Raw genomic sequence first — 18,413 nt, forward strand, 5'->3', positions numbered from 1 at the left:
ACACACACACACACACACACACACACACACACACACACACACACACACACACACACTACTGTCATACTTGCTGCTGTCAACCATCTAACACATGACGCTCTCTACAAAGTTACTCAGCATGACTGGGTGAGGTACAGAAAACATCCAGAAGCAGTGCAAGAAGCTGATTTTGTGAGCCATGGTTTAACAGTCAGCATAGGGGAACCTATGAAGATAAACACCTGGCAGAAACAAGTGACAGTGAATTTGAAGATACAGAATCAAAAGATGCTCCAATTTAGGTAACTGTAGGCTACATAAAGAGCTTACTTGATTTAAATTTTTTCCCCTATTAATTTTCGTTATAGCAGGTGATTGTGAATGAAATTTTCTCTTAGATATGCGATAAATCTGTAACAAGTGGTCACAATTAGCTTACTCGCCATTAAATGCCATTTAAAATAAGATTCTCAGTATTGCATTCATTAACAATGACAGTTTTTCACAAAACATGAATCGAATTTGTTCACATTGGTATTTCATCTTATTGCATTGTTCTCTCTCTTACACTTCAGAAATTTTCTTCCACTTTTTTGGTGTAGTCACTCATGTTTTATTGCTGAGTGTAATGCAGTAGCAAGGGGCTACACAGGTCAATGTGCGTGAAGGACAAGGTTGTCATATCAAACGTACTGAAGGTTTTTCATTGGGCTGGCCAATAGTGAAGTAGCCAGGAATAAAATAAATTTTGTGCAAGTTCATAAAATGGCAACAAAACCTTGTGATAATTCCAAATTGACAGTATCCCATATTAACAGTGTAGTGAAGATGGCAGAATCTCTAGATATGAGCATGTAAATGAAAATGGAAACTACACAATTTCACAATTTTGACAAAATGTTAAGTGCGTAGAACTGTACTTTAATACTACAACAGAGGAGAGAATCTGACAGCTAGAAAAATACAGAGTGATCTCCTTGAAAAAATTAAATCATTCTGTCTCAGAGACATCTGCTCTTTGTCACCTCCACTCACTCTGTTTTTGGCTCAGAAAGTACAATGATGGCCAAAAATTTTTAATTGAATGTAGAGACATTGCAGCAGCAAAAGCAAAATTTTGTGTAAAATACACTTACTGTCTGCTGAGGGTAATAGTCTTGTAGTATACTGCAGTAAAATTTGGGTCTCACAAAATCATACGCAAAAATATATTTTGCTCGTTTTAAATGGAAATATTGGCCTGAAAGTATCTACAATTATTTTTGTACAGCATATATCGGCAATTTAAGTGATGGGTGCAGTAAAGAAGAATTACAATCTGCAAATACAAATTTTTTGGGAGGTAGGGAATGTTCTCGGTTGTATTAAGATGACCTGTCGGAACTAAAATCCTGTTGACGGTGTACATGCACTTGCGTGCTGTCGCATATGGAGTGTCTCATAATAAAATGCATTCTTATGTGACACGATACAATAATAATGTCACAGATGTTACCAAAATTAATTTCACAGTTTTCTTAACAACTTTCTGACTGGAAGTTTCTACTAGGTCCAACAGAACACAAATTTATCACTGACGACATTTTTCGTTACATTGGCTGAACAGTTTCACACCTGTTACAGTTTTCTATTTTAATCTCTGAATACTTTCACGATAAAATATGTGCCACGTGCATCTGTAAAGTTTGAGAATGTTCAAACATTATTTTCTGTTCACACACGTCAGTGATTCTGTTTTCTTCCGCAGCTTGAAGGAAAGAAATACTTTTGTTCAAAACTTATTTTAACATCAGTTTTTATTTATTTTCTTTCGTAGCTGCTGGGAAGAATTTTATTTTGTGAAGAACTCCATTATATTCTAGACTAAAAACAGAGATGTCTAACTCTAAAAAAAAAAATTACTAAGGTTTTGAAATTATCACTAACTGGCAATGCTGTAGGATGGTGAGATGACCTTGAGATGTCTATTTTAGTGACAGCCGCTATAGTAACTGGTCTCCTACTGCATTTCGAGGGAATGGCAGGGAGAGAAACTGCACAATAAACTCATTTCTGGTGCAAAATGTAGTGAGCTGTTTTTCTGGTTCACTGTGCAAATCAAATCAATATAATCTCCAGTCTAAATGACAATTGTTTTGCAAATTATTTTGTGGCTAATTCTGGTTCCTTTCCATTGCAATGCATTTCTGAATTCCCTTACTTTCTTATACACATTTATAAAGCACACAAGAAACCTCACCTCCATTTGGGGTCAAAATGAAGACTGACTGATCTTCAAATCAAAGCATCTATGATGAAACTGTCAATCTTATCTCTAAATGCCTTAGAAACTTTACCTGGACACTTGTGCCACTTACAATTAGATCATTGCAGAGCATGAATAATAATACTTTTGTATGAAGTTCTAAAATGCCCAGTCTACATACCTGAGTGGGTTCCTTCTAAGATTCATGAATTTGTGATGTAAGCAGACTTTATAGGATCAGAGAATACAGTAACAGATGGGGATGAATTATCAGCATTACACCCAAGTAAACTCTCTCCAAACTGATTAAAAAAGTAAAAATATTGAAGTTGTGAATGAAGCCACATACACTGTTTTTAGCTTTACTCAGAATTCCCACGTAAAACAAATGCAATATCATTTGTTACAATAGAAATTCAAGATTTTACTATGTCTGTAAAATTACATTTTACTTAGCATGTAGTTTTATATGGAAATTATTTTAAAGTGACAAACCTGACGATGGCATATTCTTGTAATCTTGATCTGAATCTTGGCCATCCAAATTCTGCAACAGAAAATGGAAACAGCAATAATAAGTTAATGTTCAACTACTGTAAATGTGTTCTTTTACCAAAAAATTTGAAAAAGGTGTTGTAGATCGATATTAATAAATTACTCCTTATATGCAGCTACTCAAAACGGTTAAAAACTGCAGTACAGTCAATCGAATTTTCATCTACCTCTTGATAACATAATTTATGCTCAAATGAGTCTAATATTCCTATCTGATGTATCATTTTTGGTTAAGATACAATGTCCATTTTAAATTAAATGGGAATCACACAATTAATGAAAAATGATATCATCTGTTGCTTGGCTTATTTGAAATAGCATGTGTATGACACACATACAATTGATGAATATAATGAAAATCTCAAATGACAACAAAAGTAACCCCCAAAAATATCAGCAAACACAATTATGCATGACCGTATCGTTAACCACAACAGCAATCAGTTACTATGCTGCTCCAAGCATTGGCTAATTAAGAAATTTTTTGGTGTCTACCTGTCTACAGACATCATTAATTTGGAAAATGCGTCTTTCATGTCATTCTTGTGGAAACTGTTGAATACAATGATCTACACCACCACTTCTGAGCAGTCATTTTTCTGCACAAGAGTGAGCAGGATTCAAGGGGGGTACCACCATAAACCAAAAATCCTGCATCTCCATACTGATACTTTTCAGACTTGAATTAATAAGAAAGTGTTTTTGGCTCCCTCCACACAGTAGCATGTTGAGAATCACTGTGTAAATGCAAATCACACTCAAATGTGAAGTTACAACTTATTGGTTCAATTTCTATGTTCTATGGACCGCTGTAAACATTATTTTTAATAAAACAATGAATAAGGAATTTGAAAGTTAAGTATTATGGCCAACTCTTAAAAAAATCACTGAGAAACCAGTTAAATAAAGATGTAGTTTAATCAGTGACAATTCCAAACAGTTTGAAATTACAATTTCGTCACAAAAGAAAACTCAGTAGCTGGTAATACTTTACAGAAAGCTGGTCAAAGTTTTAACGACTTTATTAACATGAAAGAGAGAGAGAGAGAGAGAGAGAGAGAGAGAGAGAGAGAGAGAGAGAGAGAGAGAGAGAGACTGACTTTTTAAGTTTGTGCCAATTTTCCACATGTGTTAAGTCAGGGCATCAAAAATTTATTTTGGGCTATTTGCAAAGTTTTAGAGTTATTCAAAGACTCTGCACCCCACACAGTTAATTTTATAGCAAATTTAGCTCATCAAATACTGAAGTGAATCAGTCACTGATACATCAAATTAGGCTCGGTAGTACAGGAAACATATGGGCTTTTGGGGGCAGGTGGGGGAGAGGGGGGTGTATCTCATTTCTTTATAAAAGTTTTGTCCTATTTCATAATTTAACACAGCATACAGAAAAGCTTCAATAGAATGAAAGTTGTAAAGCATCAAATTTTATATTCAAGGACAATGGAAAGAGCTGCATTATTGTGTTAATTGCATGAATTATAGTGTATGAATTAAAAATCACATTGTTTAACAGAAAAGTTCCTGGCAGAAATACAGTAATGCAACACAACCAAAGAAAATAAACACCTACATTGCAGTTTCATATGAAGTGGGCACATTCTTTACTTCAGCATTATTTAGGTCTTTTTCATTCAGAAATTGTAAGCAGAAATACAGAACTAATAAGTAATAAGTTTGGACAAGCAATGGCATTATTACACACAGAGAGAGAAAATGGGAGCTATATTGTAATATAGACAGTCACAGCCCAGTTACAGAACACTATTACAGGCAAAACTGTAAATTACTTAAGAATATAATTGAACATGCTAAAATAATGTATTATATGAAGAGAACAGACAGGTCTCAGAATGAAATTAAAACTGTAAGACCCGTAGTTACAGAAGTAGCAGGGCAGAATGTAGTGTTGTGTAACCTATTTACTAATTATTTCCTGTCAATAGTTGGCAAGTTGAATCAAAATTTTATTGGAACAGACAAGTGCACAGGACTTTAGAAAGCAGGCATTCTCTGATGTTTATGTCACATATAATCAATTAGCAAGGAGTAAGTTGAATCAATTAATGAATTACTGAAGAGTAAAAACTCACAAATGTGTAACAAAATATCAGAGGATAAGACATTCACTCATTTTGAGTATGAGCACTTGTACCTGCTTATGCTCTTAATCATGAACAGACCAGTTCTGGTGTGGTGGGCATTGAGGGAAATGTGCACACATCATGTGGTAGTGACAACACAGGAGAAGCATGCGTGGTGAAATGGGGGAGGATGATTTCTGACAGCAGTACGTTCACAGCAGTATTGACAACGGTCATCATAGGCCATTGACAGAGATCGACCAATAACGTTGGCCGACTGCTTGGTTACAGTGCATCCAATCTTCTTCGTCAGTTTTTGACAGGATCAAGAAGGTTAGGTTAGATTAGAATCTATTCCATTTATGAAGTAGGTTATACTTTAACCTCTTAGGTTGGGATGGATACACCCCCACCTGTGTGCTTGGAGATAAGTGCTACCATGTGGCTTTAGCTATTAAAAGGATGCCAAAGGCATGTGAATGAGCTATACATGTATTAAAAAGAAAGTGGTGAGTACTTTACACTTCGTCCTCAGTTACTGGAATTACCAGTCAAGTTTTACGAATATTTGAGATGAAGGGAGAAACATTCTGGTACATATTCAACACGATCTGTGATGACTCTGAAAAGTGAGGTTACAAACACTGTTGGAAGTTGTGCAGACATACGTCAATTAACCTTCAATGACTATCATTAAGCACACATGTGAAAGACAAACAAAGTTTAGAATAAGATACTCTGAATACATAAATCAATGATGAATTTATAATCCCTTTGCAACATATGAATAAAGAAGCCTATAATTAGTGGATATTAGTGACAGTGAGGAGGAGTACATATCAAGTGGTAGGGAAACAGCTTTGCCTGAAAATACAATACAGTATCAATGTGGATTCAAAATGATGAAGATGTGTAAAATTCAGGCAGATTTGTAATAGAAGAGAAACATTTCAAAAAAAGGAACACAAACTGAAAGAATTATTAGTGTTGTTATGTCACAATGTGAATAAAGAAGCCAACTATTAGTGATAGCAAACTAGATACTAGGGAAAAAAGAGGAGGAATGTGTATTCAGTGCAGACGGAACATCTTTACATTAAGATATGTTTGCAAAGGTTACAGTAGCTCACGAAAAAAATTAGTAACACAAGTCAGTGTTGTAGAAGATTAAATTAAAAAGACTGCATGTGTTCAGCAGAGATAAAAAGCTGTTAAAGACGTAGAGGTTAGTAGGAGGAAGAAACCTTCTGATAAAGAACAAGCTGAAAAAGCAAGTCGGAATTTCCGGAATAATGTTACAGTACAGAAGCGCATGCTATGAGAAAATAATGGGAAGAGACATGTTGAGTACGTATTTTTTGTAAATGTGGGGAAACCTAAAAGCTTACTGTTTGATAATTGCTCCCAGCTCTCCTCAAAACTATACAGAAAAGAAATGGCTGAAATCCAAGTCAACAGTTACTACTTTAAATGCATGTATAACAACTGTACTGAAGGTAATGTAACTATGAAAAATTAAAATTTTTTGATGAAACTGTGTATAGAAAAATATCGATATTGTCATGACGGAAAAAACATTACTTTCTTTAGACCTACTTAAAAAAATGTTATTAATAAATATTAAATAGAAATTAGAATATGATACTATGTAAAAATGTAAATGACTGTAACACTCACACAGAACAGTATTTCGTTCATAGTCAATTTTCAAATATTCATCCTTGACCTTGAAGCAAGAAGTGGCGAGTGCAGTGTTGAAAGGGAAGCAGAAGGAAGGAAGCCAAGAGTGTGGAAGGGCTTTTCGATGGCCAGAAATAAAAAATTAAAAACACGCCTAACTGTGTGTCAAATCATTTATATAAAGTGATGTGTCTATTGGATAAACATTTCTGGACATATAGTATCCAAGTTTTGAGCCACTGCAGCAGTTGGAATAAAGTATCTGGGAAGGTGTCATGGTGAACCATACTAAATCGCATTGCCAGATTCACAAAGAAAATCTGCAGAATTGGTTGACACCGCTAATTACAATGGAACATTAACAACAAAGCAATAAGTCTATTGTACTTTTTAATTAGGCATGGAGTATGGGTCAGCTTAGTGCAAATGCTGAACATTGTTTTCTTGGAATAGTATAAATTTTGTATTCACAGTTGTACTAAATTTCCTTGTTTCCTACACCTGCACGACTCGTGCCTTCCTATGGAAATTGACATCAGGATGAAGAGACAGGGATTTCTGCTATGAAAAGTCCCTTCCAGACAGTGTGTGTGTGTGTGTGTGGGTGTGTGGGTGTGTGTGTGTGTGTGTGTGTGTGTGTGTGTGTGTGTGTGTGTGTGTGTGTGGTGGGGGGGGGGGGGGTGAGAGGAGGTTGCACTTCGTAACTTTCATTATATTGATTTTCTATTCAATGTCTATGTAATTAATAAAATAGCGTATATTCACTAATAGATTTTTTATGAACGAATGTAAGAAAATTAATTTTTTGCACTTATGTTGTTTGTGTTTTAATCATCAGTATGTAGACTAGTTCCGTGCAGCTCACCTCTCCTTCATGTTACCTTGAACATGAACCAGGATGTTTACTTCAATACTCTCGGTGGCCAAGTGTTACCCTGTCTTTGTGATGTCATGCTGTGAACACTTCCATCTTCCAAAATGACAACAACTGTGTTCCCAGGGTTGCTTGCAAACATTCCTGGTTCGATGAACACTCATGCATACTACTGCACCCCAACTAGTCTAATTGCAATCCAATAGAAATGTTGGGACTATTCTGAACAACAGGCAAAATGTAGCAATCAACATCTACACAATTCTGTATCTCCATGGCACCTCATCGTCAATGAGTTTGCTTTAGCAGACACATCTGAAGAAGTTCGTAGATCCTCTTCCTTGACAAACTAGTGCTTTGTCTTCCTTGATAAACTAAGGTTATTACGAGGTGCTATCCAAAATTTTGGGTCTGGTGCTGCCATCTGTTGAAAACCTTACCTTTGGAATAATGGTCACCACCACCCTCGAAGTAGTTTCCATCAGCACGTACACACCAGTCCCAGTGATTCTGCCACTGGTCAAACGTTTTCTGGAAGTTCTGTTCTTTGAGGGTGTTTATCACTGCCAGCGATGCTTCTTGAATCCTCTCTAGAGTGTCGAACCGACGGCCTTTCAACTTGAGTTTCAGTTTTGGGAATAGCGTGCAAAGTCATGCCAAATCAGGCAAGTACGGTGGATAGGGTAGTGCCGCCATGTTGTTTTTTGCCAAAAAGGTCCTGTTGAGCAAGGATGCATGACAGGGTGTGTTGTCATGATGCAGGAGTCAGTTCCCTTGACACCAACGTTCGGGCCACTATCGCCGCACATTTTCATGGAGCAATCGCAAAACGTCACAGTAGTACACGGAAATCACTGTTTGGTTGGGTTGGACGAATTCTTTGTGTTCAGTTCCCTTCGTATCAAAGAAAATGATGATCATGTTCTTCACTTTGCTCTTCATATGTCTTGCTTTTTTGGGTCTTGGAGAGCCCAGGCTCTTCCACTGGGGCAATTGTTGCTTTGTCTCTGGGTCGTAAATCCAGCTGTTGTCACTAGTGATAACCCGTGACAAAAAGGTTGGTTCAGCAGATGCGGTCTGACAAAGGTCTGTGCACACTTCAGCACACTGTGCCTTCTGATCAGCAGTCATAATCTTTGACACAAATTTTGTGGTGACACGATGTATGCCCAATTCATCAGTCAACATTCGTTTACATGTCCCATAACCAATACCCACTTCATTTACAAAGTCTTGAATGGTTCGACATCGATTCGCACGAACCAGTTGTTGAAGTTTGGCAACAATGTCTGGCATTGTGCGACTAATGGGCCTTCCAGTGTGAGCATCATCTTCGACGTCTGTACAGCTGGCCCTGAACTGAGCATGCCACTCAAACACATGTGTACGGCTCATGCTCTGTCCCCCAAACACTTGTTGAATCATTCTAAGGGTCTCCGAAGCACTTTTCCTGAGATTCGCATAGAATTTGATGCACGTGCGCTGTTCTGCTTGCGGATCCATTGTAAAATCATCACACACCCAACACAGACTATTACGGAAATCACTTGGACATGCAACACATCCTCCCAGCTGAATGCCACCCTGCACACTGACTCATCAGATATGCAGCTCTCACTACCTAGTGGGGCCAAGATCTACTCTTCTACTTTCCAGATGGTGACAATAGTCCCGAAAATTTTAGATTCCACCTCGTATGATTGTTAGAGACAGTGTTACATGGCATTAGTGTGATGTCTCCTGAGGATTACAAATTTTTTGACTGGTACTCCAAAAACTTGAAACACAAGGGTAGCTTGAAAAGTTCTTGGAATGGGATTGAAAGAAATGACTTGTCTCACTTTTTTATTTTTCAATAGAGTCTCTGTTTACACTACTGCACTAGACCCAGGAACAGTCAGTGCCTTGATCTCAGCTCTGCAAAATATCCATCAACTTCAACTGTCAGTCCTTTGTTTGAAGAAAATGTCTGTCCACTGAGGAAAGTTTTGAGCTTGAGGAAGAGAAGAAAGACTGATGGAGCCAAATCCAGCAAATAAGGTGGGTTTAGCAGCAATTTGTATTTTAGTATTTTAGTTTGTGTATTTTTGCCATTTCAATGGTGCTTGTGTTGATGAAAGATGATGTTCTTCCTTGCCAAACCTGGACTTCTGTCATGGATATTTTGCTGTAGTTGGTCCAGGTCAGCATAATACTGTTCCATAATTGTTTGACCAATTGGAAAATAAACTATCAGCAGAATCCCTTTTGGATCCTAGAAAACTGACAACATGACCGTACCACCCAACTGTATTGCTTTTGCTTTCTTCGGTGGTGGTGAATCAACAAGTCTCTACTGCTCTGATGGTTGTCTCGTGTCTGGGGTTTAGTAGTGCTATGAACAGGGTCAAACAATATTTAGACATTTTCATTCTAAGACATTTCTGAACCTGCATTACGAGCCAAGGCACTCGTCCAGCAGATCATTTTCATATATCCCAATTCCACTGTTAAAATGTGATGTGCCCATTCAGATAACATCCTTAAAGCTTCAGCAATTTCTTGCACTTTCAATCGATGATCCTCCATGAGCATTCTACGCACTATTGCTGTAATTTCTGAAATGGTGGCACATCTGAAACAGTGGATCATCATCTAAGCTGTCTTGACCAAACTTAAACTCATTTCTTCACTTGGCAATAGTTGAAAATTAAGATGCACAGTCTCCCTGTGTGTTCTGAAAATTGGCATGAATTTCCTTTGCTTTCATACCTCCCTTTATGAAGTACTTAATAACAAATCAAAATTTTTTTTTCTATCCTCACATTTTACTACATGGGAACAACAACAAAGAGACGCCACATCACAGATTTCTACCCAGAGTACAGACATCTCGTTGTGATTGTGTGAACTAACTACCCTTGTAAGGAAAAAATTAATGTTATTATGATACTCTAGCATAGGCAAATGTGGAAAATTGGTGTCAACTTCAAAACCTTCTACTTATAAGTAAACAAAGCAATCATTTGTAAATACAACAATTATTTCCAAACAAAGCGTTACTTTAGCCTAACTTTTGTTTCATGTGTCCCCATAACTGTCTATTTAATACCAATTACCATTTTCAAAGACTCAAGTAACTGAGGAGAATTTCCCTTAAGACCTCTTCCATATCATATAATGAATTTGTTTTTCTTAAATATTACGAAAAATATGAATGTTTTTACAGAACAGAAAAAGTATTTTTTAATATTCATATGTATCTAAGTACTGCATCTGATGTTGTAAATGATGGATATTTCAGAAGGAACTATAAATATTTGGGACAGTGTTAAAAGAAATAATTTAAAGTATAAAAGAACAATTATCTTGCACAAAAATGGTTTTGTGGCTATACGAAAATCTAAGTGGAGTACATCCACGATGGAAGTGTACCTAGTTGGTTATAACCTGACGTGTGTAGCCTCCTACCTATAACAATCCTTTGAGTATTGCAATGGAATTGGGGAAATATTTTGAGACTGATGTTTCTTGAAGATTAACATTTCATGTAATGATACAGATCAACTTTCATGTGACAACAAACATATTTGTTCAAAGATGCCAGTCAACTGTTGAAAGTCAGGAAAAAGGGTAATGTCAAGGAAGGTCATGCTGATAATTGGCAGCCAACAGTGATATAGAAGCTCATTTTCAAGGGATTAAGTTTAACTTATTACACTCACTGAAGCACAGCAGTAGATATCTTGTAGTCACTTGTTTAGGCAGTTACACCCATATCTACTGAAGGCACTGCATGACTGAGTAGACGCAACACACTGGATGCAGATAATTGGCAGTGATGGTGTTGGCAGATAGTAATGGTCCTTTCCATGTTGTTTGTGACAATGGAAAATTTGGGACATACATGAAAATATAAATGAGGAGGGGTATTGACTGGCATCTTAAAACACTGACATTAGTTGTCCATAAAACACCTGAATTGGATCACTGCATATAAAGGAACTTGCCTTTAGGAACCTGCACTCTCAGCAATCAATAGCACGCCACTGCAAGTGTACTCTTGATTTATGTAGTTGTATTTCATAGTGTTACATTAGGTCTACAAGCATTTTAGATTGATCTCTTTGAAAGGTGATTATTAATGACATTTTTATTCACATCAGTGGTCACACTGTCAAACCACAAAACATTGCTTTACCTATACACATGTTTAATGAAATAATTTCCTTCACTTAGCAGCATTAGAGAGCCAGAATCAGAGAAATGTTGCAAATACCACAGCTCATTTGTGGGCAGGAAAGAGGGAAAAATTCGTTAAAGCTCTTACTTTTTCTTCTGCATGTTAGAAATTGCTACATATTCTTTGCCTGCAGTCTGAAAACAAGTGTCAATGAAATTGATATGGACATTAATATGGTATTTCTAACCTGGCACTGTAAACAATATTCTTTGCCAAATATACAATGGTCCTACTCCCAATGAACTTACCAATAGAAAAACACCTTTTTTCCATAAAATGTGTGTCAAAACATTGTTTTTGAATACCATCAGGCCAGCAAAGGACGCGGCCACCATAACTGAGAGGTCGTTAGCATTCAATAATAATTCAGGCCTATTTCTCATGATATGTGGTATCAAACAGAAGGCATGGAAGTATCATACACATACATGCAAGTTTTTCTTATAAAAGTGGTTTGTGTGTGTGTGTGTGTGTGTGTGTGTGTGTGTGTGTGTGTGTGTAAGCAGCCGTGTACACACGCGCCTGATCATATACAAAAATGAACTATGACAACTGCATATTTCAAGCAGCTGTTCACCTGGACGGTGGCATGCTAGAATACAACCTTTGACCTGGTGTAACAAGAAATGTGATTCATTTAATCAGTTGACACACTTGCAATGATCTATGGTCCAAACTTGATGATCTCGTTGAGTCAACATGGGGTCATCAAAGGTGTGCTCCAAAACACACATATCTACAGAAGCATTGTACTCTGTAGTCAGATTTGCATGTATCACTGTCTACCCTGGTTTACAAAGTGGGCAAGCCTCCAACCTCTATGTTCGGAGATTCATTGTAGGATATGTTCCAAGTAGGAACCACAAAAAACTCTAATAAAGATGCACCACGAAGGAATTCAGTGAAATGATCTGTACTGACATATTCTCAACTACAACAACACCAACCACTACTCATGGTTTCACTATCCTTCAACCACCTTCCATACATACTCATGGTAGCAGCACATGAACAGCCAACGAACTTCACTGTGAAAGTTGTTAATGTTAGTGGATTTCCCAATTTGCAGATAATATTGTCACTAAAACGCTTCCCCTTTCACCTCTGCTCTCCACTGATATACTTTCCTTACTGTATCACATGCCTACACCACAAGCAGGTGTCATTCAGTCTCATGGTGGGCAGTGATCCTAATGTTTTGTGTCGTCAGTGTATACTGAGTATGTCTTAAGAGACATCAGATGCCTTTCCTCCATAGTTTTTAAAGATATTTTCAGTTCTGCCATTAAGATATGTAGGCTTCAGTAGTGTTTTTTAGTGCAGATCAAAATCCATATTAGGACTGGTTATACTAATCTAGTTTGACTGTTAATAGCTCATCACCCAGGGATTTAGGTTTTCAGATTCATTGTAGGATATGTTCCAAGTAGGAACCACAAAAAACTCTAATAAAGATGCACCACGAAGGAATTCAGTGAAATGATCTGTACTGACATATTCTCAACTACAACAACACCAACCACTACTGCTATGTTTGTATTCATAGTGTTTGGAGATAAACAAGCTTTGATGTTCTCATGCTAATTCGATGGGTTGTGAATCATTCATTTTGAGCTGCCACAGACTAAGACAAGCTGCAATGACAGTACTTCCAACTGCACACAGCTGTTACAAATGAACTGCTTTGCAGAGCAGGAAAATTGCACAGCTATAGCTGCCTCCCTGGGAGTTGCCACTGCTGTGCGCCTGCACTACCAGAAAGGATTCCACTGAGTTACTAACAGAAGTCCCATTTGATAGTAAAGTGACTACAACTGTGCAACTTAAGTCATTTCACACACTAAACTGGAACTGTATCTTAAAGTTTCCTGATAAGGTATGCTATTCCACACAATATGCTTCACAGACTGGGATATTTCTTGTTTCCATTGTGTATTGTGTGTCACTGGTTCTACTAATCTGGCTGAAGCAAATTTTCTATTTATCCATCCAGTCATCGAACAATATCTCTAATAAAGCTCAGAACTTTGAGTTAGTTATTAAATACTTACTGTAGGTTCTCTACTAATTGACAGAAGATGTTCCATTTGTTCTTCTAATTTCACCATACCGCACGACATCTGACTGATGCCAGAATCATGTGATGTAGTTTCTCGTTCCTTATCCAGCATTTTCACAGAACTGAGGCCACCATCAAAACTATAATTCTGTATTTCTGTGGTTGTTCTGTGGAGTGACCTGCAAAACAAAGATTCCTAATTAACAGAAAGTTAGAAAATAAATTTGAAAGGTAGAAACCCCGCAGTATATTGATTTAAAAAAAAATTAAATACCGACCTGCTATTTATGTAAATCGTTACTTGCAGACCACTCATGTAGGAGGGTTGGAGTTCAAGAGGGATACTAAACCAGCTAGAAGAGGATTAAAAGGAAAGTAACCATGGACTGTTTAAGGAACCATTCTGGCATTTATCTGCAATTATTTAAAAAAAAAAAAAACAATGAAAAATGCAAATCATCAAGTTTGTGGGATAGGAACACAAAGCCCACTCCTGAAGGTGAGGTGAACACCTCAACCACGGCATCACTTTCCTTTGTTTCTTACAGAGACCTAATACATGGCATACAGACCACCTTAGTCATTATTCTACACATTTTACTTGCCTTCTACATCTACCTCTACATATGCACTCAGCAAGCCACCAAACAGTGCTTGACAGAGGATGCCCTGTACCACTAATAGTCACTTCCTTTTCTGTTCCACTAGCAAACAGAGTGCTACAACAAGTATTTGTATGACTCTGCACGAGCCTTAATTTCTTGCATCTTCCCTACATGGTCCTTGCATGCAGTGTATGTTGGCGGCAGTTAACTCATTCTACAGTCTGCTTCCAACACCAGTTCTCCAGATTTTCTCAATGGTGTTCCTTGAAAAGAATGTTGTCTTCCCTGCATGTACCCACATTTGAGTTTCCAAAGTGTCTCCGTAACACTTGCGTGTTGTTCGAACCTACCGGTAACTAGCAGCTTGCCTTTGAATTGCATCAAAGTTTTCTTTTAATGCAACCTGATGCGGACCTCAAATACTCAAAGCAGTTCCATTTGTTCTTCTAATTTCTCCATACTGCATGACATCTGACTGATGCCAGAATCATGTGATGTAGTTTCTCGTTCTTTATCCAGCATTTTCACAGAACTGAGGCCATCAACAAAACTATAATTCTGTATTTCTGTGGTTGTTCTGTGGAGTCACACTTGTGTCCTATATGTGGTCTCTTCTACAGGTGAACCACACTTTCCTAAAATTCTCCCAATAAATTCAAGTCACTCACTCGCCTTTCCTACTACTGCCCTTTGCGCTCGTTACATTTTACATCACTTTGCACCGTTGCGCCTACACATTTAATCGATGTGACTGTGTCAAGTAGCACACTACTAATGCTACATTAGAACATTAAGGGTTTGTTTCTCCTACTCATCTGCTATAACTTAAATTTTTCTACATTTAGAGCAAACTGCTATTATCACACCAACTAGAAATTTTGTCTAAGCCAACTTGTATCCTTCCCATACGTCACAGTGTCATTAGCAAACAGCCCTAAATTTCCACTGACCATGTCCACAGATCATTTGTGTATATAGAAAATAAAAGCGGTCCAGCACAATTCCCTGGGGCACTCCTGGCAATAACTTTTTCTCTGATGAATACTCGCCATCGAGGACAACACACTGGCTTCTGTTATTTAAGAAGTGTTTGTGCCACCCACATATTTGGAAACCTATTCAGTATGCTCATACCTTCGTTAATAGTCTGTAGTGGTGCACTGCATCAAATGCTTTTCAGAAATCTGGGACTATGGAATCTGCTAGTTGCCCTTCATCCATAGTTTGCAGGATATCACATGAGAAAAGGGCAAGCTGAGCTCTCATGAGGGATGCTTCCTAAAACCATGCTAATTTGTGGACAAAATCTCTTCAGTCTGGAGGAAATTTATTATATTTGAAATAAGAATATGTTCAAGATTTCTGCAGCACACTGATGTTAAGGATATTGGTCTGTAAGTTTTTCAGTACGTTCTTTTACCCTTGTCATATACAGGAGTCACTTGCACAAATTCCAGCCACTTGGGACTTCGTGCAAACAAGAGATTCACTATAAATACACCAGACTTATCAATGAGTGCCTAGATAGAAGCCTTAGATATGCTACATGATTTTATGTAGGACCAGAATTGTTGGCGTTCTCGTCAAGATCTTTTGCTAAGGTATGGAGGTGGTAGACTTTGTATGCCACGCACATCAAACTTTTTATAGCTGCACAAATTTCTACTAACTTTTTCCTGTCATCATTTGCACAGTCTCTTTTGAATCAAGAGTGCAATAGCCTTTGCTCTCTCAGACTTTTCTGAATTTCGTTGCTAAATGAAGGTGGGTCTTTTGCTTGCTTAATCCATTTACTCGGCACACATTTCTCCACAGTGTAATTTACAATCCGTTTAAACTTTGCCCATAAATCCTCTACGTTCATCATACTGGAACTAAATGATGTCACCTCTGTCTAAAAAGGATGATATCGACTGCTTATCTGTTCTTCCTGGTTCTAATAACTGCCAGTATTAGTGTCCACCCTATAGCCATGAAAACTGCTTTCAGTCATGGTAGGAACACAACACATAGTACTTTACAAACCATTGTATTCCCAGTGTGTGCTGTTTCCAACTGATGCAAATGTGTGGAAACTAACCTACAGGGTCAATTAGGTAATACTATTGCCATCACCCACATCAGTGGTTTGTGAGTCAATGAAGAACACACAAATTTACACATGGACATGTACACTCCGGAACAGTGACACCTGTGCCAAACTGGTTCTCGTTTTAGTTAATCTATACAAAATGGTCAACACTTGCGAAACACTGCTAGTTTTAGCTCTTATCTTCCTGCATGTATGTAAGTACTACCTTCCAATTTCTATGGAAAATGTTCTATAGACATTGCATAACCATCTAGGGATTTCAAAAGCTACACTTAAAAGATTCTCTGGAAGAGCGGAAAAACACCCCAATGCATGTCAGTAAATAACTGTAACAAACATCCCACACAAAAGGTAAAGCATGTCTGCTTCGTAAGAAGACTGAAGACACAACAGAGGAAATGAAATTTCAATATATGGTTGTCAATATTCATACTAATGATTACACACGGTAAAAAATTGGATCTTTTGAATAGTGACAAAAAGAGAGGAGGAGGATATTAGTGTTTAACGTCCCGTCGACAACGAGGTCATTAGAGACGGAGCGCAAGCTCGGGTGAGGGAAGGATAGGGAAGGAAATTGGCCGTGCCCTGTCAAAGGAACCATCCCGGCATTTGCCTGTAGCGATTTAGGGAAATCACGGAAAACCTAAATCAGGATGGCCGGAGACGGGATTGAACCGTCGTCCTCCCGAACAAAAAGAGAGTAATAAACTTGTTTTCACTGATATGATCACAACAATCAGTTTGTGCAACACACATTAGTTAGTAGATATCACACATATAAATGTATCTGGGCAAAATACAGCTATTTCCAGCACTTATTTGACAAGCTCACCCAGTTGAAAACTCTGGAACTTGATATTAAATTGAGGTGACAAAAGTAGTGGGATACTTTCTAATATCGTATTGGGCCTTTTTTTTTTTTTTTATTTTATTTTTTTTTTTTTTTTGCCTGTTGTAGTGCAGCAACTCGACCTGCAGGTTGTTGGAAATCCCCTGCAGAAATACTGAGCCATGCTGCCTCTATAGCCATTTATAATTGCGAAAGTGTCGCCACTGCAGGATTCTGTGCATGAACTGATTTGCTGATTATGTTCCATAAATGCTCAATGGGATTCGTGTCAGGCTATCTGGTTGGCCGAATCATTCGCTCAAATTTTCCAGACTGTTCTTCAAACCAAGAACAAACAACTGTGGCCTGGCGTCATGGCGCACTGTCAACCATGAAAATTTCATTGTTGTTTCGGAACATCAAGCCCATGGGCGACTGCAAATAGTCTCGTAACACAACCATTCCCTGTCAATTATTGGTTCAGTTGGACTGGAGGACCCAGTCCATTCCATGTACGCATAGCCCACCTCATTACAAAGCAACCTTGTAGGGCCTTGTTGACAATACAGGTCCATAGCTTTGCTGGGTCTCTGTCACACTCAAACCCTACAATCGGCTTTCATCAGCTGAAATTGAGACTCATCTAATCAGGTCACTGTTTTCCAATAATCTAGGGCCCAACTGGAATGGTCACGAGTCCAGAAGACACGATGATTGTGATGACGTGCTGCTAGCAAAGGCACTCTAATCAGTTGTCTGCTGCCTTAGCCCATTAATGCCAAATTTTGTTGTGCTGTCTTAATGGACACGTTCATCGTATGTCCCACATTGATTTCTGTGGTTATTTCTTGCAGTGTTGCTTGCCTGTCAGCACTGACAACTCTACACAAACACTGCTGCTCAGCACCCTCTTGACACTGTGGATCTTTGAATAGTGAATTTGCTAATGATTTCCAAAATGGAATGCCCCAGGACATCTAACTCCAACTACCATTTGGCGCTCACAGTCTGTCAATTCCCATCATGAGGCCACAGTCACATTCAGAAACATTTCCACATAAATCATCTGGATGCAAAAGACACCTCTGTCAATACACAGCCCTTTCCTACCCAGTGGACCCGATACTACCGCCATACCTCCGTACCTCGTGGACCCAACACTACTGCCATGTGCATATATATATGT

At 38.0% G+C, this 18,413-nt stretch overlaps 1 protein-coding gene across 1 annotated transcript in view; it reads right to left on the bottom strand.

Annotated features, from left to right (window-relative positions):
- The window catches only part of LOC126143531 (CLIP-associating protein 1-A-like), a gene marked incomplete at its 3' end in the record, with an annotated part of 235,094 nt that overhangs the window by 9,391 nt on the left and 207,290 nt on the right, over positions 1-18,413 (bottom strand). The window contains 2 exon segments of the mRNA XM_049915437.1: positions 2,720-2,771; positions 13,691-13,877. Coding sequence (XP_049771394.1) covers positions 2,720-2,771; positions 13,691-13,877 — 239 coding nt within the window.

Source organism: Schistocerca cancellata, unplaced genomic scaffold, assembly GCF_023864275.1.
Source record: "Schistocerca cancellata isolate TAMUIC-IGC-003103 unplaced genomic scaffold, iqSchCanc2.1 HiC_scaffold_823, whole genome shotgun sequence".
In the NCBI taxonomy this organism is placed as follows: domain Eukaryota; kingdom Metazoa; phylum Arthropoda; class Insecta; order Orthoptera; family Acrididae; genus Schistocerca; species Schistocerca cancellata.